Consider the following 24859-nt stretch of genomic DNA (forward strand, 5'->3'; position numbering starts at 1 on the left):
TATGCAGCATCGAACATCACTTCCTGTTCTATTCCTAGCATCACAAATGCTCACACCCACTGCCTAGTGATTTGTTCTTTCTCCTTGGCAACGTTTCCCTGGGTCATGGAGGTAGACTTTCTCCTGCGATTGCAGACTTCAGGAAAGAGGTTGCCTTGGTTACAGTTTGCAATCCTGTAAACTGTTGGCCATGTCATGGTGCTCCAGATTCTGCTGGCTTGCTTCTTATGGAGTTTATCCTTCCAGGGGGTGGCCAGCTGTCTTCAGTGTGACCCCCGTTTCTTGAAATGGGTGCTGACTCTGCTGAAGGAAACCCTGCCAGGTGACCTTCCAAACCGTGATTCCCTGATCACACGGCACATCCAAGCGTTGGCAGATTTACATAGCACCTTCCTTCGGAGGAATTATGAGCGAATTATAGGTGCGACCAGAAGGCGAATAAACTTCAAGGCTGGGAAGGGTGGAGATTAGGGTAAGACTACAGGGTGACATCTGTGAATGTCATGTGAATGTCTTTTTGCAGATGTCCGAGGAGCGTTCGAGATCAAATTACACATTATTAACCAGTTAAAAGCCATCAAACAAAAGCAGTGGAAAGGTGAGCAAGAAGAAACTTGGGTAGGGATTGCAACCAAGTGTGGTTCGTGGTTATAATCTGCCTTCAGGAAATAATCCCCTGTTAATTATCTCTATAAATGAAATCACTAAATAAGACATCCCCTGATAATAAGGCCAATCGGAGTTTTGAGGGCATGCGCTAAAATAAGCCCCCCCCGCGAAAATAAGCCCTCCCTGAAAATATTTAAATGCAGAGCTGGAAATCAGGTAAGATGGCAAGAGGAGCCCCATCTTGCTCCACGTGCCCCAAAATAATAAGACCTCCCCGAAAATAAGGCCAAGCGCTTATTTCGGGGTTCAAAAAAATATAAGACAGGGTCTTATTTTCAGGGAAACTGATAAAGAAATAAAGGGAGACTAGTATAGATCTATTTCAAGCTATTTAGCTCTCATCAGCTAGCCATATCCTTACTTGGATTCGAACTCAGATATTGTTCTCTCCCATATTGGGGTAGACCAGGTACTTTGATAGAAAAACACTTAATACACACACACACACACATACACACACACATTTATATATTATTTATAATATTTATAATATATATATATTTCCTGCCTTTATTATTTTTATAAATCACTCAAGGTGCTAAAGATACCTGGTACACCTTCCTTCTATTTTTCCCACAACAACAATCCTGTGAGGTAGGTTGGACTGAAGGTGACCAGCCCAAAGTCATTCAACCAGCTTTTGTGCCTGAGGCAGGATTAGAACTCACAGTCTCCTGGTGATTGGTCCGAAGTCATCAGGCTGGCTTTCACGCCTTAAGGTGGTGAGAAGGAAGTCACCATCTATACTGCTGCATTACATTTTCTGGCAGATACAAATCAACCTGTCACTAGTGAGGGATGTTGGAAACTTGAAGTCACTAGGAAAATTCCACTCTTAACCTTGTCTTAAATCTTGTGGCCTCAGACATTGCCTCCATTAAACAAATGGATTCAAATACAGTACGGGTGTCAAACTCAAGGCGTGCGGGTTGGATCTGGCCCACAAGGTGTTTAAATCTGGCCCGCGGGGCAGGCCTGGAAATAGCAAAGGACCAGCCCGCACCCCATTTTGGCTGGCAAAGTGCTGCAGGAGGCCGTCCAAGCTGAGAACGGGCCACGGAGGGCCATGCACATACCCCCATGCCCCATTTTGGCCCGTAGGGAGCTGCAGGAGGCGTCCGTCCACAGAGGAGAAGTACAATGCTGATCCAGTCCTCAAAGAAATCCAGGGGTTTCAAACTGGATTTCTTTGAGGGCCGGATCAGCATTGTACTTCTCCTCCGCGGATGGATGCCTCCTGCAGCTCTCTGCAGGCCAATAAAGCCAAGTAGATGTTGGCGATGAAGCCAAGTAGATATTTAATACACCTGTTCATGTTATTGATTTCACCCCTTCTCCCCACATCAACTGGCAAAAACTATTCCGCTGAAAATGAATTTAGTTTGTAAGTCCTCCACTGCACAGCACACCTATGTTCAATAGTCTTGCTGGAGAGAGTATTTTCCTTCCAACTCTTATCTGAGAGTGCTCATAATAAAATTAGAACCGATCTAGAAGGAATCTGAATTGAAAAGGCTATGCCTGAATCAAAAGTCATTCAGAAGAGCTTCAGGGCTATCCTGAAGGAAGCACCTCTCTCTTATTAAAGCAGCTGGGTTTTTCCTCAGACTTCTACACAAACATAGCAAAAGATGCCATTGGTTTAAGAGTTGTGTTAAGTTCTGGGATTGAATTCCTTGAAGCAGCACCATCTGCTTGCTTTACTGATTTATGGTTTGAGGCCACAAAAACATCTTCCTCCATCCCAGTTCAAAGACAGGCTGTTTTAATAAAAGAGATCTACATCACATAAGATGTGGAACACTTCTGAATCTGTGGGGTCTTCAGTGCTCTCTGAGCTTGGTTGTTTTCTTGCAGATGTTCCATTATCCAACTAGGTAACATCATCTGCAAGAAAACAGCCAAGCTCAGAGAGCACCAAGGACCCCACAGGCCAACCATGTTGAGCTACAAATATTTTATTCTACTGTGCTTTTTAATCTTCACCAACCCAGTTTTACTCAGAATCATCTTCTCTTCCATTTTCCCCCTCTTCTACCTTCCTCTTAGGAGTTTTTCTGTGGCAGCTCTCTATGTACCAGCTACGCTTTTCCCTGAGAAAGAAGATTCACCAGATTCTGGAAGAATTTGCTGATCTTGGTACCAATTCTGAAGAATGAAAAAAGAGGGGCAAAACTTCCATCACAGCCTATCTCCATCACGTATATGTGTATACATACACACACACACTTGCAAATTTAATAACTCTATGATAGTGTTTTCCAACCTCGGCATCTTTAAGATGTGTGGGTTCTAATTCCCAGGTTCCATGATTGGAAAACACTGCTTTATGAATATCTATTTTGATACGGTACTAAATATTCCAGGTTAAATGGGATGGTGTACCAGTAGGGGGACTCCAAAAATAAGCCTCTTAGCCATGTCGGATTGTGAAAAAAGGTATCTCCAAATCTATAGTTAGGTAAAAGTATAAAGAGCATTTGCAGCACAGGAGATGGGGAAAACCCAAGCAGAAGACAATCAGAAGACAGCTCCATTCAAACCCTGATTGGTCTTTAAAGGCATGTTGGAAAAGGTGCTTCCTTTCCCAACATGCCTTGTGTGTCCTTTTGGACCCATCCTCCCTTCTCAGAGTTCCTTGATACTATCATGGCAGGAAACGGGGGGTATCTGCCAGGGGTCAGTGGACGTATGTTGAAGAAGTTCAAATGATGTCTGTAACTGTAGTTGCCATCTTGAATTTTACTCTTTTTTTTTTTTTGGTGGCAGAAAGAAATGTGGCTTTTTCCTTATGGAAATTGTGGACCTTTGTCATCAATGAAGCAAGATTCATGTAGGGTTCCTCAGTATCCTGGAGGGGGTAGGGAAGAGTTGGGAGTTTATTTCTGTCCAAAATCCAAAATATCCCATATATCATTCAGTGCCCTTCCTTAGTACTCTAGCTTAGGTTTGCATTCACCCATTCGAAATATATTAATTTTATTTAGAAGATGCCAATATCAAAATTGTCCCTTGGAGACCTATGAGACATCCCATGGCCACTGTCTTGATCCTGTATTGTTGAATTTCTTGCTTACATAACGTTCTGTACCTCTGGTCATGTGATTCAACTATGTATTTGCTAGGAAAAAGTCTCTTAGAGTTTTCAGTCTCTAAAACAATCCTTTTTTCTTTTTCTTTGCACCTTCTAGCTTGTTCAGAGGACTGCAGTAAGTATCAGACAAGTTTCAACCCTTATTTCTTCAGTTATTTACTACGTACACTAGTTTAGTGTTTCCCAACCTTGGCCACTTGAAGCTGTGTGGACTTCAACTCCCAGAATTCCTCAGCCAGCCATGCTGTCCACACAAGTAGCTAAGGTTGGGAAACACTGACTTAGAGGATGGATGCTTTGAGGATTGCTTTTTTGAAGCCAACCCTGACATTCTTCTTTTGCAGCAGTGATAGAAGGACCTATTCTGGACTGCTGGACATGCCTGCGTATCACCACACAGTGTTTTGATGGAGAAGTCTGTGGAGGTATGGATGGAGAAAGGGAAGGGTGATTTTTTATTTATTCTGTGTCTCAACTCATTGCCTTTTGAAAGTCTTCCCCTCTCCAGATATGTTAACATATTATTAGCCATAAAAGTTAGCAAGCTTCTTTAATCTGTTAAAGATTAAAGAATGTTTTTTACAGTGTGGTTTACAGTGTGGTATATTGCCCCCAACAATCTGGGATCTCATTTTACCGACCTCGGAAGGATTGAAGGCTATCCCTAAGATAGGTCCATCTTAACTTCAAACAATCACTAAATCCCCAATTTTTTTTTTTAAAAAAGCAAAACTTTATTCATTCTTAAAAAAAACATTTAAAACATACAAAAGCTTGATTAAGTTAAAAGTTAACTTAATCAAGAAACAAATTTGCATATACATATACAATAAGCAACTTCAACTACTAACTAATTTCTATTATTATATATACATATATACAAACCTACAGTGACATATTTCATTTTCTATCTATCTGACAGTGCATTTTTTTTAATTATGATAATTTCCTCTAAATTTCATCTCAACCCATTTGGCCTCCTCTGATTTATCCACTGGTACCATCTATTCCATATTATAAAATATTTTGAGTCCTCCTTATCCTGTAACTCTAAGGTTAATTTGTCCATTTCTGCACATGTGTATATCTTTTGTATTAGCTCCTGATCAGTTGGCAATCTATTTGTTTTCCAAAGTTGTGCTACTGCTAGTCTAGCCGCCGTTATTATGTGAAGTATTAAATATTTTATGTCATTCCTAATGTTCTTTTTGATCATACCTAATAAAAAAATTTCAGGTTCTAATTCAATTTCATAATCTGTTATTTCTGCTATCCATGTTTTGATCTTGTTCCAATATTTCTTAATTTCTGGGCAGAGCCACCAAGCGTGATAAAAAGTTCCCTGTGCTTTTTTACACTTCCAACAGGTCGGATTTACATTTGGGTACATTTTTGCTAACTGTGCGGGGGCCAGATATCATCGATACCACATTTTATAATGATTTTCTTTGTAGGCTACCGATTTTGTCATGGTATAATTATTTTCCCACGCTCTTTCCCATTCTTCTAATTGTATACTTGTCCGATGTTCCTCGCCCTCGCCTTTAGTTCCTCACTAAATCCCCAATTATAAGTCAGGTTCTACCCGTACTCCTCCCTTCTTGCTCCCATTTAAAGATGCCCTTTTTAGGCAATTGGACCAATATACTGATGGGACAGAAAGATACTCTATCCCAGCATTAAATTTTATGTGGGTTCACACAAGACTCTAAAACAAAGAGTCCATCACTGTTCCATCACAGTTTTTGTGATGGAAGCTGCTTATGGCTTGAAAAGTGAGCCCATCAAGTTATGATCTAATCAAAAAATATTAAGCGACCCCAATATTCACTGACTGTGAAGAGTCCTTGCTTCCATGCTGAGCTTGTTAACAAAAAGCTAAAAAAGATTTTCTCTTCTTCAGTGGAAGACAAACGTCTTGCAGAATACAATGAAATCGTTCTTTATGTGTTCCTTGTTTGCGAGTCAGTGATAACAACCTCAATCATACTTGTGTGAGTAAACACCCCAAGTCCTATGAATTTTCCCAAATGATTAGGAATACAATCATTAAATTAATTCCCCTTACTTACCTTTATTCCTAAAGAAATCAAAGGATGTTAGTGAAATGGATTTTCTTGTAAATCTGGTGATTATGTTTATCTCCTTAAAGGATCTGGACACTCTTCCCTATTCCATGCATTGCTGGAAGAGTTTCTGTACAAGCACAGAATTAAAATTTATAAAATAAAAACCCTGATCTTTAAAAAAAAGTAAAAAAGCAAGAGTTCCAAAGCACATTTTCTCAATTTTGGCAGCTTTAAGACATATGGATTTCAGCTCCCAGAATTCCCTAGTCAACATGAATGCTGGGACTTGAAGTCCACAGATCTTAAAGCTGCCAAGGTTGAAAAACATTGTAGAAAAAGAATAGGAATACCTTCATAGGTATGATTATTCTGTCACGTTCCCTGATGTGTAAACTTGTGTTATGCTTTTTGGCCATAACGTTGATGGGCAGGATCATCCTGTGATATATGTAAGCAATATGAAAATATGGTAGAAAGAAAGCAAACAGAAATCTGAAAGGTTTGGACGGAACCTTTCTCCCTTTATTTTTTATTGGTCAAGAATTTGTGTAATTTACTTTGTTTGTTTATACAGGGGGTCCTCGACCCATGACCACAATTGAGATCAGAATTTCTGTTGTTAAGTAAGATGGTTGTTGAATGAGTTGTGCCAGATTTTACCACAGTTGTTAAGTGAATCACACAGTTGTTAAGTAAATCTGATTTCCCCCATTGACTTTGCCTGTTGGGAGCTGACTGGGAATATTGCAAAGGGTGATCACATGATCCCAGGACTTTGCAACTGTTGTAAATAAATGTCTGTTGCCAAACCCCCAAATTTTGATCACATGAACATGGGGACATTGTGATGTAAATGTGAGGACCAATCATGTCAATGCTACTGTAGTTAGTACAGTGACAACAAATAGTTGTAAGTTGAGGACGACCTGTAAAGCAGTATAGTATAATTTACCAGCATCTTTGTCTCTTATTATATGTAGATTTGAACTCAGTTCAGGTCCATCAGATCTAAGAATCCTCCCTCTCTCCTCACCACATTTCCTCACTTCCAGGTACATGGTGTGTTTCAAGTACAGGAAGCGTATGCTGCTAAAATCTTTGGCTTATTAAATGCATATATAGGCCAGAAGGCCATTTCAGCAACTTTTCTTCGTTCAAAATATTCTTTGATCTTCATTCTTGACAAGCCTGAATAAAAGAAATTGATTTGTACAGAGAAGATCATCTGTCGTTTTTTGAGCAGACTAGAATCACTATGGAATAAGTTTGCAATCACAAAGAGATTTGTGTTTATTACGGGGAAGCACAGGGAAGAGGATCAGAAGATAAAATATGTGGGAATACCAATCTGTGAGCAAACGTGTCTTGAAGGTTGTGATGGGCTTCACACTCTGAAGGTATAAGTGCATCTCAGTCAGCAGTTGTCACTTAGGAGTGAGGAAAGGGTAGATCTCAGCTAAACATACCGATAGAGCTGACTTCTCCAGTACACGATAATCCTAGGAGAAAGGCGGCATTAATGACTCTCAAAGAGATGTAGTTATTTGGCAGACTACATGTGCGCCGTCCGGGTGGAAAGGGGTGTTGAGTCCTCACAGTTACGACTCCACCCACACCTGCTCTGTTGCTGGCCATTGCGGATTGGTTAAGAAGCGAGCAACCAAATTAGCGGGAAATCCTTTCTCGCGTATTGGTTCCTACCATCTGACAGCTCCCTATTCAAGTAGCTGTCAGACGGTAGGAACCAATATGTGAGCAGGGATTTCCCCCTAATTTGGTTGCTCACGTCTTAACCAATCCGCGATGGCCGGCAACAGAGCAGGCGTGGGTGGAGTCATAACTGTGAGGACTCAACAATTTGTATCACCTTTGGTATGGAAGAAAATTTTAAACCTTTAAATCAAAAATTGCTTTATTTTTTTTTTATTAACGATAAACATACATATACAAACATACACACATAAAAACAAACTCTACATAAACAAACTGTGCACTAAAATCAAGTCATGCAACTTGAGCTTTGTGAATGGAGCTACATCGGTAATTTGTATATCCATATATCTATCTATATATATAGATATCCTTCATTATATAACGATATTTATGTAATGATATTAATTTTGGTTCCTCATTTTTGTGTCCTTGAGTGGTATTCCCTTATTTCGTCTTCTTTTTCTCTAATCAATTGTACCATTTTTGCCAAATCAAATAATAATCAAACCAATAATCTTCTTTTTCTTGAATTTCTTTGGTAAGTCTGTCCATCTCCGCACATTCCAATGTTTTTTGTATTGTTCTCTCTTCTGATGGCGTATCTTCCAATTTCCACATTTGTGCGAAAGTAATTCTGGCTGCTGTAAGAATGTGTGTATTATCAAATATTGTATTTCTTTTTTGTGGTCTTTTGTCAATATTCCTAATAAATAAGTTTCTGGTCGAAGAGGCACTTTCTGTGTAGTAATTTCTTCCAGCTGTTTTTGGATCATTTTCCAGAATGTTTTAACCTTTGGGCATGACCACCACATGTGGTAATAGGTCCCTTTGTGCGTTTTACATTTCCAACAGTTCTGTGTGGTTTTTGGGAACATCTTTGCCAGACGTGCAGGGGGGAGGTGCAAATTTTTGAAATCAAAAATTGCTTTCTAAAGGGACTGCAGGCTGTTTGCAATACTTACGAGCCCATGATTACCAGGAACAACACTCCCCCCATACACAGGACAATGGCAACTCCAGTCCGAGCGATGTCTGGGTCCACCAATGGTTTCCCGAAGCGAAGGGCTAGGCGGTCTTGGCTATCAACTAAAGATATAGAAACCAGATTTGAGTTCAAAACAGCACTTCTCCTTCCCAGGGCTAAACTTCTACTCCAAGCAACCCTCATTTATTTCTTCTCTACCCTTCAGAGGAAGGCAGAGATTTCTGCAAAAGCACATCATTCAGTTTAGCCCCAGAAAAAAGAAACCTGCATCAAGACACAAAGGCTAATCTAAATAATAAGCAACAAGGACAGGAGGCCTGCAACAGAAGAGGTTTCTCTGACCTGAATCGGATGCATACCTGTAGGAGATAATTAGATAATCTGGGTCTCCTTCAAATGTGGCAGAACTACATCAGGTACATACAAGTAGTCCTTAACAAAGGATTACAATTGAGCCCAAACTTTCTGTTGCTAAGCAAGACAGTCATTAAATGGGTTTTTCCCCATGTTATGACCTTTCTTGTCACAGTGGTTAAATGAATCACTCAGTTGGTAAGTTAGTATTAAGTGAATTTGTCTTCCCCATTGACTTTGCTTGACAGAAGTTTGCAAAAAAAATGATCACATGACTGCAGGATACTGAAACCGCCATAAATATGAGTCAGTTGCCAAATATCTGAATTTTGATCACATAACCATAGCAATGCCGCAACAGTCATGTGAAAAATGGTCATAAGTAGTGTTGTAACTTCAAATGGTCACTAAACAAAATATTGTAAGCAGTGCTGGGAATAGTAGTTCAGCAAGGTCAAACCTGTGCCACTTCCTGCAGTGCAATGACTCCAAACTCAGTCCCTTTTTAACACTTCCCTCCATTCTACCTGGAGATTCAACCACAGTTACCAACTTTAGACTACTGGAGCACCTCTCTCCCTGAAATGACCCCACCTAAAATGATTTTGCCTTGGGCTGTCTGATATAACCACATTTCCACAGAGGTATTTGCCCTTATGCTGACTGGAATTTTCTGGAGCTCAGTGAATCTTACATAGGCTCTTGACATCCCGTATTTTTTGCCGTATAAGATGCATCCCCCCCACAAACAAGAGGATGGAAATGTCTGTGCATCTTATACAGCGAATGTTGCTGAAGCCCCGCCCACCCACCGGCCCCCACCCTTCAGCCTCTGCCTCCCAGCAATTTTCCTCCTTGCAGCAAACAGCTAACAGCCTGGTCAGCTTCAGCACAGCCTGATTTAGCATGAGCAGCTGATTGGCAGTTGGATCTGCCTCCTGGAATACCATTGATCAGCTGTTCCAGGCTGTGGGGATCAATACCGCCCATCACTGGCCATTGCCGCTGCCACCTATCGCCGCCTCTGCGCTCCCTGTTTTTGGCCTCTGCTCACCTCATTTTTGGCCCGATCCATTTTTGGCCCACCGCCTATCTCCACCGCCTGGAAATTGCTGGGAGGCAGAGGAAGATTTTTTTTTCTTGTTTTCCTCCTCAAAAGCTAGGTGCGTCTTATAGTCTGGAGCATCTTATAGTCCAAAAAAAATACAGTATATGGGTTTGGTACTGTTTTGAAAGAGGACAAGACCTGTGTTTAAAAAACAAGTCTAGTGAAGGTGAGAGCTATGCTACTTAAAAAGTCAATTCCAACCAGGAATAAGATCCAAAGTTTGCCAGATATGCAGTATGTTGTTGATTCTATTAAGAATTACAGTAGTAATCATGGGTTTTTGCTGCTTCTGCCATCAAGGGATTTTGATGGAGGAGAACACCCCTTTGTATATGCCATTTTGCCTACTCCCCAACTACACTTGAATTCTGTCACTCCAAATGATGGGATGTAGTCTGGAGTTGCAGGAGGTAGGGGCTCCTTTGCAGAGAGCAAAGAGACAAAAGAGCTGGGAATGTCTGGCAGCAGGAAGACGGCAAGGACTGTTCCTGCCTAGCAGTTCACAGAGTATATCTATAATTATGCAGATAGTTGCTTTAGTCTGGCAAGATTCTGTCCATAGGGAAATAATAATGAAACTACTCAGAAGTAACTCCATGTGTTCTTGGCCTCTTTGGGCCTGACACTCCCTTTGTTCAATGCCACTAGATGACAGGGTTTGCTCTTTATTGTTTGTTCTTTCCCACTCCCACCCCCCTCCTTAGCATCTGTGATCTGTCAAGCTACTTTTGGACATGGCTTTTTAGGGCTCTTTCAGAAAAGTGCTAGAATCATGTTCAGAAGCAGCCCAACTAACAGGTAACAGGCACAAAGTATTTCTCAGCTGTAACTTGTTTGTTAGACAATTTGAGAAGTGATTTTTACCAGCTATTTTATAAGTGCTAATCTGCACTAGCTCAGCCCTGTTCCGCTATACATTAAGGAGAGCAATTGCTGGTTATTTTTGCTATCAGAGATGAAATGTTGCAAAGGGAAACAAAGAAAAGGGAATCCACCAATTACTTTATTGAATTGGCTTCCACATTAAAATAATAAATACAACTCAGTAGATTAATTACTGAAGCAAAATAGGCCTTGTCAGTGAGGGCAGGGCAATTTATGCTGGCATGCTATTTTGCTATCACATGCAATTGGAAAGTACTTTAAAATGGCAGTCTGGTTATGTCCCCAAAACAATTGTAAGTGCTGCCCTCTGCTGATCAAAGCGACACACAAACAGGCTTTGAACCAAATCCTGTTTTTCAACCATTCTCTGAAACATTTGCAGGTGATCTTCATGACTGGCTTTCAACCAGCAACCTGCAGGAAATTGAGAGTCGCACTCATGTGATGTGACATTGCACTTAATAACCCTGATTTGTGATTTGGTCAACCACTGCAGCTGGAACTGATGTTGTAAGTCAGCATGTTGATGTGACATTTTACTTTACAACTGCTTCACTTAGTGATGGAGTCCAAATTGCAGTTGGGAAATGAGAACTACCTTAAATTCCAACTTTACTTACCAAAGCACTGACTTAGTGACAAGCAATATGCTGTTGCTGGTAGGCATCTTTGGCAATTAATTACTTGATATGTCAGTGATCCTGCAAGGATATGGGAGGATAGAGAAAGAAAGTGTGAGAAGTTAACTTTTAAAATCACCACACAAGGAATGACTAGCTCAAGATAACCTACCTGCTCTACCCCAATTCATGCAACAGATGGGAGCAGCTCAAGACAATAAGCACAAAGAAAATAAAATAAATTCAGCCAGGACTCGGTCATTGACTTGAGAAAGGGCTGTGCTGAATTTATGTTATAAAAATAGCAAGGTTGTTCACAGAATGGAGTCCAACAGTCAAGATGGCAGCTGCAATTGTGAGATTGAAGTTCACCTGTTTTTTATCTTTGAACAAGAAATGTTTTTCCTCCTTTCTTTTAATATTTGAAGTACAGACAATATGCCAAGATTGCTCATAATTTTTTTCTTTTGCTTATTATTGTCTGTTATTTGTACATCTCTTTTGCTTGCTTATGATTTGGTTTTGTTGTTAATTGGATTTTTTGGTATTTGGGGCTTTTGTTTTTTTAAGGTAATTAAATCATCCCCTCATCTGGGTGTTCTGTCCTATAGAATATTCTATTCAGCAACATTCCAATGAATCAATCAGGGTGAGAAAAAGATATGACACAAAGTTTTACAATGTAATGAACCTGGGACCTTGACCGTCAAGATTGTAAATTGTGACAGTTGTAAAACAGGTCAGTCAAATTACCAAGCTGATTTTATGACCTTTTTTGTGGCGGTCTAAAGCAAACACTGCAGTCATAAAACAAACTGCTGTTATGGTTCGCTATGGACATGATGCTAAAAATGAAAGTTAGTGCTGGCTTTGGGAAGACCGTAATAAAATGTGGTCACATGACCATGGGACACTGCAAACATAATGTGGCCATGTCGCCAAGCACCGGATATTACGGACATTTCCTTAGATTCAACCCTTGGTTACACACAATGAGGAAGGTAAGGATGAGGACTTTGACAGGCAAACACAAGAATAATTACCTAGGCTACATCTTTTAAAAAGAATCTTGAAAAATGAGATAACATTCAGAAGTGGTATCGGCAGATACCTCCCTATTTCAGTATAACAAGGACGAGGGAGCAACCCAAGACCATCAGACTTGCAAGATTCTGTCATTGTAGTCAATCTCAATAAAAGTAGTTTTAATCTTCCTTAGCAATAGCAATAGCATTTAGACTTATATACCGCTTGATTGTGCTTTATGCTTTTTTTTTTTTTAATGCTTTTGTGCTCTCAAAGTGGTTTACAGAATCAACATATTGCCCCCAACAATCGGGATCCTCATTTTACCAGCCTCGGAAGGATGGAGGTTTGAATCAACCTTGAATCGGTCAGGATCGAAATGCTGACAGTCAGCAGGGTTAGCCTGCAGTACTGCGTTCTAATCACTGCATCACCACAGCTCATGATTCCTGGTCTGACCCATCTAATGGGGCGGACACATAGATATTGCCTTGGATCAATTCTCCACCTTGTTCAACCTTCTCCAACCTGGTATTCTGTTTTGTGACCATAACGGAAAATATTAACCATGTAGTCTGAGATTTCTAGAAGTTCCGCATCTAAAGTGCACCATGTTGGGGAAAGCTAATCTAGTTCATATGGATCGCCTCCCCCTCCCATTACCCTCCAGCAATTCTTTCTTATTTTTGTTGCTCTGTTGTGGTTTGCAAATGTTTGATCCACATGTGTGCAAGATAATTTCCTACACACTTCTGTTTTTTGCCTTGATCCCCCAGGGGCCATCCCTGAGCTCCTCCCAAGCCACATCCTTTCCTCATTATTCAATCACGCAAGCTTTTATCTGGCAGATTCTTGTTCCCCCCACCCACTTAAAACCAAGCAACTTACCACATATTTGTTCATCACAACCTACAAGGAAAGAGATTCCAAAAATGAATGCCCATGCCTCCAATGATATATCCTCTGTAGATTTTTCTTCACATCCAAATTGTTCCCACATTCCCTTCAGTTGCAGCACCAAATTTTACAGTTCTGCAGAACCAAATTATGAAGCTTTTATATCTTTTCAATATGTGTAACAATGAAAAATAGTTTGTACAGATAGTCTTTGACTTACAACCATTCATTCAGTTACAACGGCACTGGAAAAAGTCACATGACCATTTTTTAAGCTTACAACCCATTGCAGCATCCCCATGGTCATGTGATCAAAATTCAGATGCTTGGCAACTGGCATGTATTTATGACTATTGCAGTATCCTGGAGTCATGTGATCAACTTTTGTGACCTTCTGACATGCAAAGGGTCAATGGGGAAGCCAGAACCAGGCCTGGTAGCTCAGCAGACTAAAAGCATTGTGATTAACACCAGCTGTCTGCAATTACTGTAAGTTCCAATCTCACCAGGCTCAAGGTTGACTCAGCCTTCCATCCTTTCAAAGGTAGGTTAAATGAGGACCCAGTTTGTGGGGGCAATAAGCTGACTTTGTATAAATATACAAAAGTATGAAGGCTATTGCTTAACGCATTGTAAGCCGCCCTGAGTCTCCGGAGAAGAGCGGCATAAAAATCAAATTAAAAAAAAAAAATTAACAATCGTATTACTAACTTAACAACTGTAATGATTCACTTAATAACTGTGGCAAGAAAAGTCATAAAATGGGGCAAAACTCATTTAACAACTGTCGTGCTTAACAACAGAAATTTTGGGTTCAATTATGGTCGTAAGCCAAAGACTAGCTGTATGTTTGAAAACTTTCATTTAAACATTCCTGTGTGCCAGAAATTATTTTCAGTGAGGATATTCAGATGGACAATAGCCTCCCAGAAGCTCTGAAAGGCAGATCCAGGATAAATATTACAAACTGATTTTTAAAAGTTTAATTAGGAATTATATTGACTGCAATTTATAGGGACAGTCTGTTCCATATGTTAATGTTATATTGTGTGATTTTTTTTTCTGCTTGAACAACAGAATAATAATGATTTATTAATTTTTTATGCTGCCCAGCTTCCACCAATGCTGGGTGGTTTACAAATTAAAATAATATGAACAAATGTAGCCTCATTTATTAATTTCTACACATCACCCATAATTTAATAATTTAATTCATTTGGATACCACTAATTAATGTTAATTTTAATTTATCTTGTTGACTATATCTTACTTTCATTTTTTAAACTGTTTTTAGCCATAAAAAAGAATCAAATTCTAGAACAATAAAAAAATATGTTTACCTGTACCTATACTCTTTCCTTCCATTGGCCCCATTCTAATTATTTTAGTTTCTAAAACTTGATTATATATATATATTTGGCTGTTAATAATGAAAGAAAGGACAGACAAGATTTGCAGATTAGAAAAAGAACTCCTAAAGCAGATGAGCAGAAATTAGGAAAGATCCAAAACCTTCTATCTGGTGCTTCTTTAAAGCTTTCTTGAGTTTCATGGTTGTCTCTCTCCGGAATTCCACCAATTCTTCCAACAGATCCTCATCTGCAGAAACACCAAGAATTAACTTCTTTAGAGGGAAAAGACTGGAGGATAGATGGTAGATATAGACAGACAGACAGATAGATGATAAACAGACAGACAGATAAATGAGGGATAGATAGATAGATAGATAGATAGATAGATAGATAGATAGATAGATAGATAGATGATATAGAAATGATGATGGACAGATAAATGATAGGTAGGGAGATATAGAAATGATGATGGACAGACAATCTGATAGACGATGGATGGATGGATAAATAATGGATAGATAGATGATAGATAGATAGATAGATGGATAGACAGACATAGATGGATAATGATGGATAGATGATGGAAGGATAGAGATAGATGGATAGATAGATAGATAGATAGATAGATAGATAGATAGATAGATAGATAGATAGATAAATATAGATGATAGACAGACATATAGGTAATGGATAGATAGATGATAGAGAAATATGTGTAACTGCTGCTGGGATTCTCACCTGTAAGTTTGGTTTGAAGCAGTTTTTCTGTTGTGACCTTCATCTCTTGGATCAAGGCATCAACCATTGTTTTAACTGGGAAGAAGAGCATAAGAGACAGTCAAAGCAGATGGGAAAAATATTTAGATTTTTAAGTACCGGTATGTTTTTAAAAAGTATGGTATATTATAACTCAGAGGTGGCCCATACTTTAGTGGTGGAGGAAACTTTGGGGAGGAAAGAGTTTTAAAGTTTAATCATAGGTGGAGTAAATACAAAGGACATGAAAATAGCTAGGATTTTCAGGGGTGTATTTTTTTTTTAAGATCATAGCAGAGATACACAAGTTTCGTAGGCCAAAGTCACACACATTTTCTGTATGCTGCGCTAGACACTCTAAATTTAATTTACCTGAGTTATGCTTTTAATTAAAATTAAATTAAATTTAAATTAATTAAACATTAAAAATAAATTAAAATTAAAAAATTAAAAAATAAAATAAAAATGTTAAATTAAATTAAAATTTAAACAGGCAAATTTAAATTAAATTAAAGCACATGACATTAATTATTCATTTCCCCTTTAAGAATAATTTTCTTCGGTGGAAAATTTTGTAAATCCCCAAATTATTTATCTGTATAAATAATTTTCTTACTCAGCTTCCAGACATCCAACATCTTGCAAAATAACGCATCCTACTTATTTATGTATATCCACCTAAAATTGATTATTCAAGTCAGTGAACATATCCAACACACTTTCCTCATAACAACAACCCTGTGCAGTAACTTGCCCAAGGTCACTCAGCTGGCTTTTGTCAGTGTGAGAGAGTTCATGAATTTGGATAGACATGGTAACAGGTCAGCCAATGGGGACTGTTTGGTGACCCAGATGGCTCGGAGCCTGGGCGTAGCTTAGGCTTACTGATCTGTATATATATATGAGTGCCTCTGTATTATATTGCTTCTGTGATTATTAATTCTGTACTTCTGGATTCAGAATTCTGCTGTACGGTATTGTATATAAAGAAGTTTCTTATATAAATGAATCCTGCTGAATTATTTACTTGTGTGCTGGTTGGATTGCTGCAAACTCTAACAGCTTTCATGGCTAAGGCAGGATTTGAGGCAGCAGTTGTCTGCTTTCTAGCTCTAAGCCTTAACCACTACACCAAACTGGCTGTCCCAAATTGACCTTTAAAAACTCATCCTTTCAATGAAGTTTCTGATGTGAACATTAGCCCACCTTAACTCCCAGTTAACTCCCAGATAGATAATTCTATTAATGTATGTTCCCTGTCCTCATGTAAACCCATTTCTCTCTCCTTTTCCTATTTTTATCTGTTAGATTTTTATCTCACCTTGATTACTTTATCAGTAATCCAAGAAGGTGAACATACATAATACTTCTTCCTCCTCCTATTTTCCTTGAGCCAAATTTGGGATTCTGAGCAGAATAGTCTGGCCTCGTTCTTACAGAATTACCGCACATATTGATGGCACCAGAGTCATGTTTGTGTCTGATGCCTTCCAATAGGATAAGCAACATTTTATTTATGTTATTTAGAGCACCACAAGAATGTCTTCCAGCCACAGCTTTACCTCCTGCTTCCATAGAATCATAGATATAGGAGAAAAGTAGGCAGAGCTGGGGAGGTGGAATTAAACGTGTCATGAGTTTAAAGTCCTTGCATTGCCATAAGAGATCCAGGTCCAGCCCATGAATTCTGTTGACCCTTATCTAGCTCCAATTTAGTGTTGTTACATTCTTGTGTGTAGACTTGAATAAATTTTCTATATCTGCAACTTTATGAATGGTCCTAATTCTTTGCACCTGATAATAGGGTCGGAAGGGACCTTTCTAGGTCTTCTACTCCAAACCCTCTTCCAGCTTGCCTTGATCTTAAGCCAGGGGTGAAATGCTCCCAGTTCGGACCAGTTCAGGTGAGTAGGTAGCGATGGCGGCGGGCAGTTCGGAGAACCGGTAGCAAAAATCCCTCCCCCCCCCCAGCCTCCAGCTTGCTTACCTTTGCATGCCTGCCTTGCTTCGCTTGCTGTAATCCCTGCAATCCATTGCATCAGCAAGCAACTAAATCTCTCTGCCTGCAATCAAGCTCATCGGTGAACAGCTCTTTCTGCCTGCCTGCCTGCCTGCCTGCAAATTTTTTTCCCCTTTGGGAGCTTTAAAAAAACAGTTAATTGGGCTTTTTTTTAGTTGTTCTTTTTTTAGACCTAGCCATTTAAAGTTTAGGAAGTTTTAAATTTAGCTGCTTTTATATAAAAATTAAATTAAAATAAAATATTTGTGCAGCTTTCTGAGATTTTGTGTGTTTCTGTAGTGTTTCACTCTAACTACACAAACACACAAAATCTCACAAAGCTGTATGTGGAATTTTGTGTGTGTAAAATGTGAAAGTTGGTTTTTTGGGCTTTTTGTGGCTGTGTGAGGTTCCTGCTTGTTGCAGGGGCCATTTTGGGTCTAGCACAGCTGCTTTTACATTGTGGGTGAGCCAGTTGTGTTGTGTTGTGTTCTGTAGGTTAAAAAAGAGCAAAGAAGTGATGTCAACTTGGCCACACCCACCTGACCAACAAGCCACACCCACCTAGTCACCTGACCACTAAACCCCACCCACTAATTAAGCCCCGCCCACAGAACCGGTAGCAAAAAAAATTAGATTTCACCCCTGCCTTAAGCCATTATTTGTCAAGACCTACCTGTCTGTTTTCCCTCCCACAGAAAAATCAACAGCCACAAAACAGGGAAGGACAATTTGTTTTATGCTTCCATTTCCACCTGTCATCACAGCAAAGGCTGGGTTCCATTAAGAGAGGAAAAGTTGTCTGTTAGGGTGCTTTAGGCCTGCTGAAGTCCCTGGGGATATGACCATGATTCACTTATTTGTCCCATGGATTTCAGCACAACTGACTCAGCAGAGCTCCAAGCCAGTAATAATTATTTGCAGGGTTGGGGGAAAAAAATAGTTGTGTTGCATAGACACACCCAAACTGGAGACCAAGGAACTGGCTGTGGCTGATGCTTTTTCAAAAAGGATTTTTGAATGAGGAATGTTATTGTATATTCTTTGTTTCCTTTTGATTTTTCCCCTCATGGATATTTTATTGAATTTTGATGATTGTAAACTGCCAAGAGTACCAATTGTAATCGGCAGAAATAAAATAATAAATAAGCTAGAGCCTGAAACAATCCAGCATGTGTTATTTTATTGACCCATCTGTAGAGATATTTGTAATACCTATATCCTTTCTGTTTTACATTAGTACCCTGGAAGATCTGACAATGCTTATATATTCATCCTTTTTTTTTTTCAAAATTGTAAATTGTTTCTAACTCAAGTTGTAGCTAAATACTGTGCAGCTGCTGTGAAAATTAGACACTGGTTGATGAATGGTCTCCCGCGTTTTAACATACTTTTTATATCAACCATTACAATTGCCTGGATTATTCTACTTTTATTTAATTATTTTTTAGCTGTTTTCAGTTATATTCACCAAGACCTTCGTGCCTTCCGCCGTTCCCTTAAAACTTTCCTTTTTCAACAAGCCGGGCTGGCCTAACAAATCCTTTAAAATGATTTTAAATTCGTTTGTCTTTTTAAATTTTGGGCCAAATTGAGATATTTCCTTTTAATCTGTTCTTAATCTATGTATTATGTATTATGTGTTTTTACTTGGCTGTACACCGCCCTGAGTCCCTAGGGAGAAGGGCGGTATATAAATTTGAAGTAAAATAAAATAAAATAAAAAAAAAATATTGTCTCTCTCTGGCCCTTGGTTGTAATAAAAGATTCATTCAATATGGTACAGCAATTTTTTAAATCTGTAAGAGAGTTAACTTCTTTAAAATTAAGAGAGGTGGTTATATTTATTTATTTATTTGATTTCTACCCCACCTTTGTTACTTTACAAGTAACTCAAGGTAGCAAACATACATAATACTCCTTCTTCCACCTATTTTCCCCACGACAACCTTGTGAGATGGGTTGGACTGAGACAGAATGACTGGTCCAATGTCACCCAGCTGTCTTTCATGCCAAAGGCAAAACTAAAACTCGCTGTCTCCCAGTTTCTAGTATTGTTAATATCTGTGTACAAAGAAAACTGGTTATATTTGTCAGATGTATTTTTTTCCTTTTGGCACTTTTCATGAGTTTTGGCATTCCTTTCTCTTTTCTATTTATGTTAATTTGTATTTTAATGTATGATGTTGAAACTTTATAAAGATATTTATAGAGAGGGAGGGAGAGAGAGGACTATGAAATACTAACATAATGGCAGATTTATTTATTTTTTAATTGAGGGGAAGACTCTTGCAGTGATGCAGTCTAGGAGAAATCAGACCATTCAGGAAGAAAAATAATATATTGAATAATACATATTAATTTAATATTAATAATATTTAGAAACAATTCTTCTAACTAGCTATATTTCCAGGGATGAGTCACTAGGTGCAGATTTATAGACTGACGGGCAGAAACTTCCAAAATGCAGCATCATGAATGAATGAAATCTTGTTTTCTACTCCCTCCACTCCTGTTCCTAATCTTATTTTTAGAAGGGGTGGGATGGGAAAAACTAAGAAACAGAAAATAAAAGATGAAGATGTGATGATAGAAGTGGAAATTTGGGGTTCAGTTCAGTCCTGGCAGTATTAAGATAATACAATTGCAGGTAGTTCTCGATTTATGATCACAATTGAACCCAAAATTTCTGTTGTGAAGCATGACAGTTGTTAAGTGGGTTTTGTCCCATTTTATGATTGTTCTTACCACAGTTGTTAAATGAATCATTGCAGTTGTTAACTTAGTAACACAGTTGTTAAGTGAATCTAGCTTCTCCATTGACTTTGCTAGTCAGGTCACAAAAGGAGATCACATGACCCCGGGACACTGCAACCCTCATAAATATGAGTCAGATTGCCAAGCATCTGAATTTTGATCACATGACCGTGGGGATGCTGCAAAGGTCATAAGTGTGAAAAATTGTCATAACTCACTTTTTTCAGTGCCATTGTAACTTCAAACAGTCACTAAATTAACTGCTGTAAGTGGAGGACTACCTGTACATGGTGTAGGTGGGAAGATACTATATATCAGTAGCAGTGGTGGGATTCTACCCAGGACTGAAATGCTCCCAGATCGGACCGGATCGCTCGATCCGCTAGCGATTTTTCCTTGTGGTTTAGTGATCCGATAGCTATCGCCGCCTGGATGTCATTACTTCCTGGTTTTAACGAGGAAGTATTTTTTTTTACCTTCCGCACATGCGCAGAAGGTGTGTGCGTGCACATGATGCGCTCACACACACGTACGGAGCGTGTGCTTCCAAACCGGTAAGGAAGGTAAGTAGATTTCACCCCTGATTCTACCGGTTCGGACTGGTTCGAGCGAATGGGCCCGCCCTATATTTCACACACACGCAGCTATATTTCCGTTTCAGAAGCCCAGCTGATCGGCGTGGCAGAGTGGATTGCTGCGCCTCAGCTGTTTTCCTTGCTGGCTGCAATACGGAAGGTGACCTTTCTCAAAAGTGTGAAGCATGCGCTCAGCGAACTGATTGTTAAACCAGTAGGATCCCACCCTTGATCAGCAGTGATGCCACTAGCCACTAGCCCCCATGAGCGCCCTGTACTACATTTCATAAAGCAATTCACAACCTGCTGAAAGAGGGTGGGTGAAAGAGGCCAAACAATTTTCCTAGTTGCAAACCATATCAATGCACAGAAATGCATTTTAATCGTTGCTGTTTGGAAGCAAAAGGGCTCTGAATTGGTTTTATTTATTTATTTAACAAATTTATATAGGGGCCCAATTTACAACTAGGTGTTGCTAGGCGGCTTACAAAATTTTAAAAAATAAAAGATATAATAAAAATCTAATAAAAAACCTCACCCCACCCCAGGGGTGGGTTCTAAAATTTTTTACTACCGGTTCTGTAGGTGTGGCTTATTTTGTGAGTGTGGCTTGGTGGGGAGGTAATGTGACGGTGGGCGTGGTCAACTTTTTTTTTTTTTACTTTTAAAAGCATTTTTTCTACAATCTTAAGAGGTTGCAGAAAAAAATGCTTTTAAAAGCTTCTGATAATCAGGCAACTCAGCTGGGATCGCCAGAAGCTTTTAAAGGCATTTTTTTCTACAACCTCTTCGGCTGAAGAAGTTGCAGAAAAAAATGCTTTTAGAAGCCTCTGATGATCCCAGCTGAGCCGCGCGATCATCAGAGGCATTTTTTTTTAACTTTTAAAAGCATTTTTTCGGATGAAGAAGTTGTAGAAAAAATGCTTTTAAAAGTAAAAAAAAAAAAAACCCTCTGATGAAGTGGGCAGGGTAAGCGAGCGGCAACCAGGCCGGGGACCGGTTCGGCGGCATGGCCAGCCAATGTTATTACCGGTTCTTGGAACTACTACAAATTTTTACTACCGGTTCTTGCGAACTGGTACGAACCAGGAGCAACCCACCACTGCCCCACCCCCATAGCAGCAACAACACAATCAAAACAGCCATTTAATCAGCTCCATCTCTATTTGTGGTCTCCAGGACTGCTGACCAAACCATATTTTTTGGCCTTTCAGAAAAGCAACAGGGTAGGGGGCCAACCATACCTCAGAGGGAATGATGTTCTGTAGAGAAGGGGCCACCACTGAAAAGGCCTTTTTTTGTGATCCCACCAGATGTACATTTCAAATTGATAGGACCTGCAACATACCCTGCCTTCCAGTAGTATGGATTCAAATCCCGGTGTCCCGGCGCATTGTGAGCGTGTGACACTTCTGTGCACGTGCAGAAGCTTCTGTGCATGCACAAAGCGTTTTTGATGATATCTGGGTGGGTGGGTGGAGTCTCCCCCCCCCCGCTGCTACCGGTTCAATCCCAGTTCGGTAGAAACCCACCACTGCTGCCTTCCCATCCTGGTGAGCTGGGTGGCTATAATAGACAAGAGACAGTTCTTCACACAGCTTTTAAATCAGGGATGTCCAACCTTGGCAACTTTTAAGACTTGTGGACTTCAACTCCCAGAATTCAGGAATGGTGGCTGGGGAATTCTGGGAGTTGAAGTCCACAAGTCTTAAAGTTGCTAAGGTTGGACACCAGCTTTAAATGAACAAAGGCCTAGAGGCCAGGGCTGACCTGTAGGCAAAGGATTACAGAGTTGTACCTGCCAATCCCGAAAACTGGCTAGTGGCATAATGCATGAAAAAATCCCCCTCAAGGCCTCTGAGTAGGATTTCAGCTCGTGTCTTCAAGCGAGTGTCCCGTATCTTTTTTGGAACAATGTCCGTTCGGAGCTTAGCTATATTGCTCTTAAATTCTGGGTCACATTGTAAGCAGGCCCAGCTTCTGGTGGGAATCCATACCAGGAAAAGCAATGAAGAAAATCCTAGGAGCAGCATGACTAAACGGGAGCAAAAGGAATCAGAGAATCGCAAAGTTCTACTGATCATGACATCAGAATGGCATAAGCAGAACATTATCATCTGAATCACAAGATTCTGCTTGGGCAATTAGCCAATACAGTTAATCCTTGATTTACCACCACAGGTGGGACCAGAATTTCCGTTGCTAAGCAAGTGATTGTTAAGTAATCCAAGCCCAACTTTATAACCTCTTTTGCCATAGTTGTTAAGTGAAACAGTACAGTTGTTAAGTGAATCACACAGAGACGTTAAGCAAAACCAGCTTCCCCCATTGACTTTGTTCGTTAGAAAGAAAGGAAGGAAACAAGGGGTGATCACGAGACCTCGGGATACTGCAACTATTGTAAACTACCGTTGCCAGGTACCTGAATTTGCCAGGTACCAGGTACCTGCGATCTGACCGGTCGCAGTCTGTGTTGGCAGGGGGGCAGAGGTCGACCTCGAGGCGCCTTGCTTGCGGGGTGCCGCAAGGGTCGGTCCTCTCGCCGCTCCTGTTCAACATTTATGTGAAGCCGCTGGGTGAGATCATCCGTGGTTTTGGGGTGCGATGCCATCTGTACGCTGATGACACTCAGCTGTACATTTCCACCCCAGACCACCCCAATGATGCCCTTGAAGTGATGTCCCAGTGTCTGGAGGCTGTGCGGGTCTGGATGGGGAGGAACAGGCTTCGGCTCAACCCTTCCAAGACCGAGTGGCTGTGGATGCCGGCGTCCCGGTATAGCCAGCTGGTGCCATCGCTGGCTATTGGGGGCGAGTCACTGACCCCCACAGAGGGGGCTCGCAACTTGGGCGTCCTCCTGGACACACGGCTGTCTTTAGAAGAGCATATGACGGCCGTGGCCAGGGGGGCTTTTTATCAGGTTCGCCTGATACGCCAGTTGCGCCCCTTTCTGGATCGGGACTCCCTGTGCACAGTCACTCATGCCTTGGTTACGTCACGCCTGGACTACTGTAACGCTCTCTACATGGGGCTCCCCCTGAGGAGCACCCGGAGGCTCCAGCTGGTGCAGAATGCGGCCGCGCGGGTGATTATGGGAGCGACGTGGCGCTCCCACGTAACACCTCTCCTGCGCGAGCTGCATTGGCTCCCGGTGGTCTTCCGGGTGCGCTTTAAGGTGTTGGTTCTCATCTTTAAAGCGCTCCATGGCTTAGGGCCAGGGTATTTGTGAGACCGCCTGCTGCTACCGATAACCTCCCACCGGCCAATACGCTCTCACAGAGAGGGCCTCCTCGGGGTGCCGTCGGTCAGGCAATGTCGGCTGGCGGCCCCCAGGGGGCGAGCCTTCTCTGTGGGGGCACCCGCCCTGTGGAATGAGCTGCCTCCTGGAATACGATTGATCCCGGACCTCCGGACCTTCCGTAAAGCCCTGAAGACGTTTTTATTTCATCAAGCCGGCCTAGCCTAAATGGTTTTTAATTGGGATTTTAAATTTTATGGATTTGGGGTTTTAAATTTGGGTAGCCAATGATTTAATTCTTTTAATTATCTTAACTTTTGCATTTGTATGTTTTTTAATTTTGGCTGTTCACCGCCCTGAGTCCCTTCTGGGAGAAGGGCGGTATACAAATTAAATAAATAAATAAATAAATAAATAAATTTTGATCACATGACCATGGGGATTCTGTGATGGTTGTAAGTGTGAGGACCAGTTGTAAGTCACTTTTTTTTCAGTGACATTGTAACTTTGAATAGTCACTAAACAAATACGGGTAGTCCTCAATTTAAGACCACAATTGAGCCCCAAATTTATGCTGCTTAGTGAGAAATTTGTTAAATGAGTTTCCCCCCATTTTGCGACTTTTCTTGCCACATTTGTTAAGTGAATCATTGCAGTTCTTAAATTAGTAACATGGTTCTTAAATTTAATCTAGTTTCTCCATTGACTTTGCTTGTCAGAAGGAGATCCAAAGGGGATCATATGACTCCAGGACATGCAACC

The 24859-nt window shown here is 40.4% G+C and overlaps 2 protein-coding genes across 2 annotated transcripts; one reads left to right on the forward strand and one right to left on the reverse strand.

The window, feature by feature from the left end:
• The first annotated feature begins 64 nt into the window (after positions 1-64).
• IZUMO3 (IZUMO family member 3) lies at positions 65-7051 on the forward strand. Its single transcript, XM_034419567.3, has 7 exons — positions 65-421; positions 524-598; positions 2719-2808; positions 3861-3878; positions 4108-4188; positions 5667-5757; positions 6885-7051. Exons 1-7 carry the CDS (start codon positions 196-198, stop codon positions 6940-6942), a joined length of 639 nt encoding a protein of 212 aa, XP_034275458.1. The 5' UTR covers positions 65-195; the 3' UTR covers positions 6943-7051.
• A 42-nt stretch (positions 7052-7093) lies between these two features.
• On the reverse strand, positions 7094-22915 carry IZUMO2 (IZUMO family member 2). Its single transcript, XM_034419568.3, has 7 exons — positions 22658-22915; positions 15511-15585; positions 14933-15019; positions 13412-13432; positions 11498-11578; positions 8508-8631; positions 7094-7331 (listed from the first exon to the last, which is right to left on the reverse strand). The coding sequence occupies exons 1-7, from the start codon at positions 22890-22892 to the stop codon at positions 7289-7291; spliced, it is 666 nt and encodes a 221-aa protein (XP_034275459.2). The 5' UTR covers positions 22893-22915; the 3' UTR covers positions 7094-7288.
• Between the last annotated feature and the right edge of the window lie 1944 nt (positions 22916-24859).

Source organism: Pantherophis guttatus, chromosome 4, assembly GCF_059756535.1.
Source record: "Pantherophis guttatus breed Tessera chromosome 4, ASM5975653v1, whole genome shotgun sequence".
NCBI lineage: Eukaryota > Metazoa > Chordata > Lepidosauria > Squamata > Colubridae > Pantherophis > Pantherophis guttatus.

What these genes read in the sequence shown, in the direction of transcription:
- IZUMO3 (XM_034419567.3), top strand. Translation starts at nt 196, where the DNA reads ATGGTGCTCCAGATTCTGCTGGCTTGCTTCTTATGGAGTTTATCCTTC. An exon ending in GAATTATGAGCGAATTATAG is followed by an intron (nt 422 to 523) that starts GTGCGACCAGAA and finishes GTCTTTTTGCAG; the next exon opens with ATGTCCGAGGAGCGTTCGAG. An exon ending in TGATGGAGAAGTCTGTGGAG is followed by an intron (nt 4,189 to 5,666) that starts GTATGGATGGAG and finishes TCTCTTCTTCAG; the next exon opens with TGGAAGACAAACGTCTTGCA.
- IZUMO2 (XM_034419568.3), bottom strand. Translation starts at nt 22,892, where the DNA reads ATGCTGCTCCTAGGATTTTCTTCATTGCTTTTCCTGGTATGGATTCCC. An exon ending in GTCACTAAGTCAGTGCTTTG is followed by an intron (nt 8,632 to 11,497) that starts GTAAGTAAAGTT and finishes CTATATCTTTAG; the next exon opens with TTGATAGCCAAGACCGCCTA. An exon ending in TTCCTGGTAATCATGGGCTC is followed by an intron (nt 7,332 to 8,507) that starts GTAAGTATTGCA and finishes CCTTTCTCCTAG; the next exon opens with GATTATCGTGTACTGGAGAA.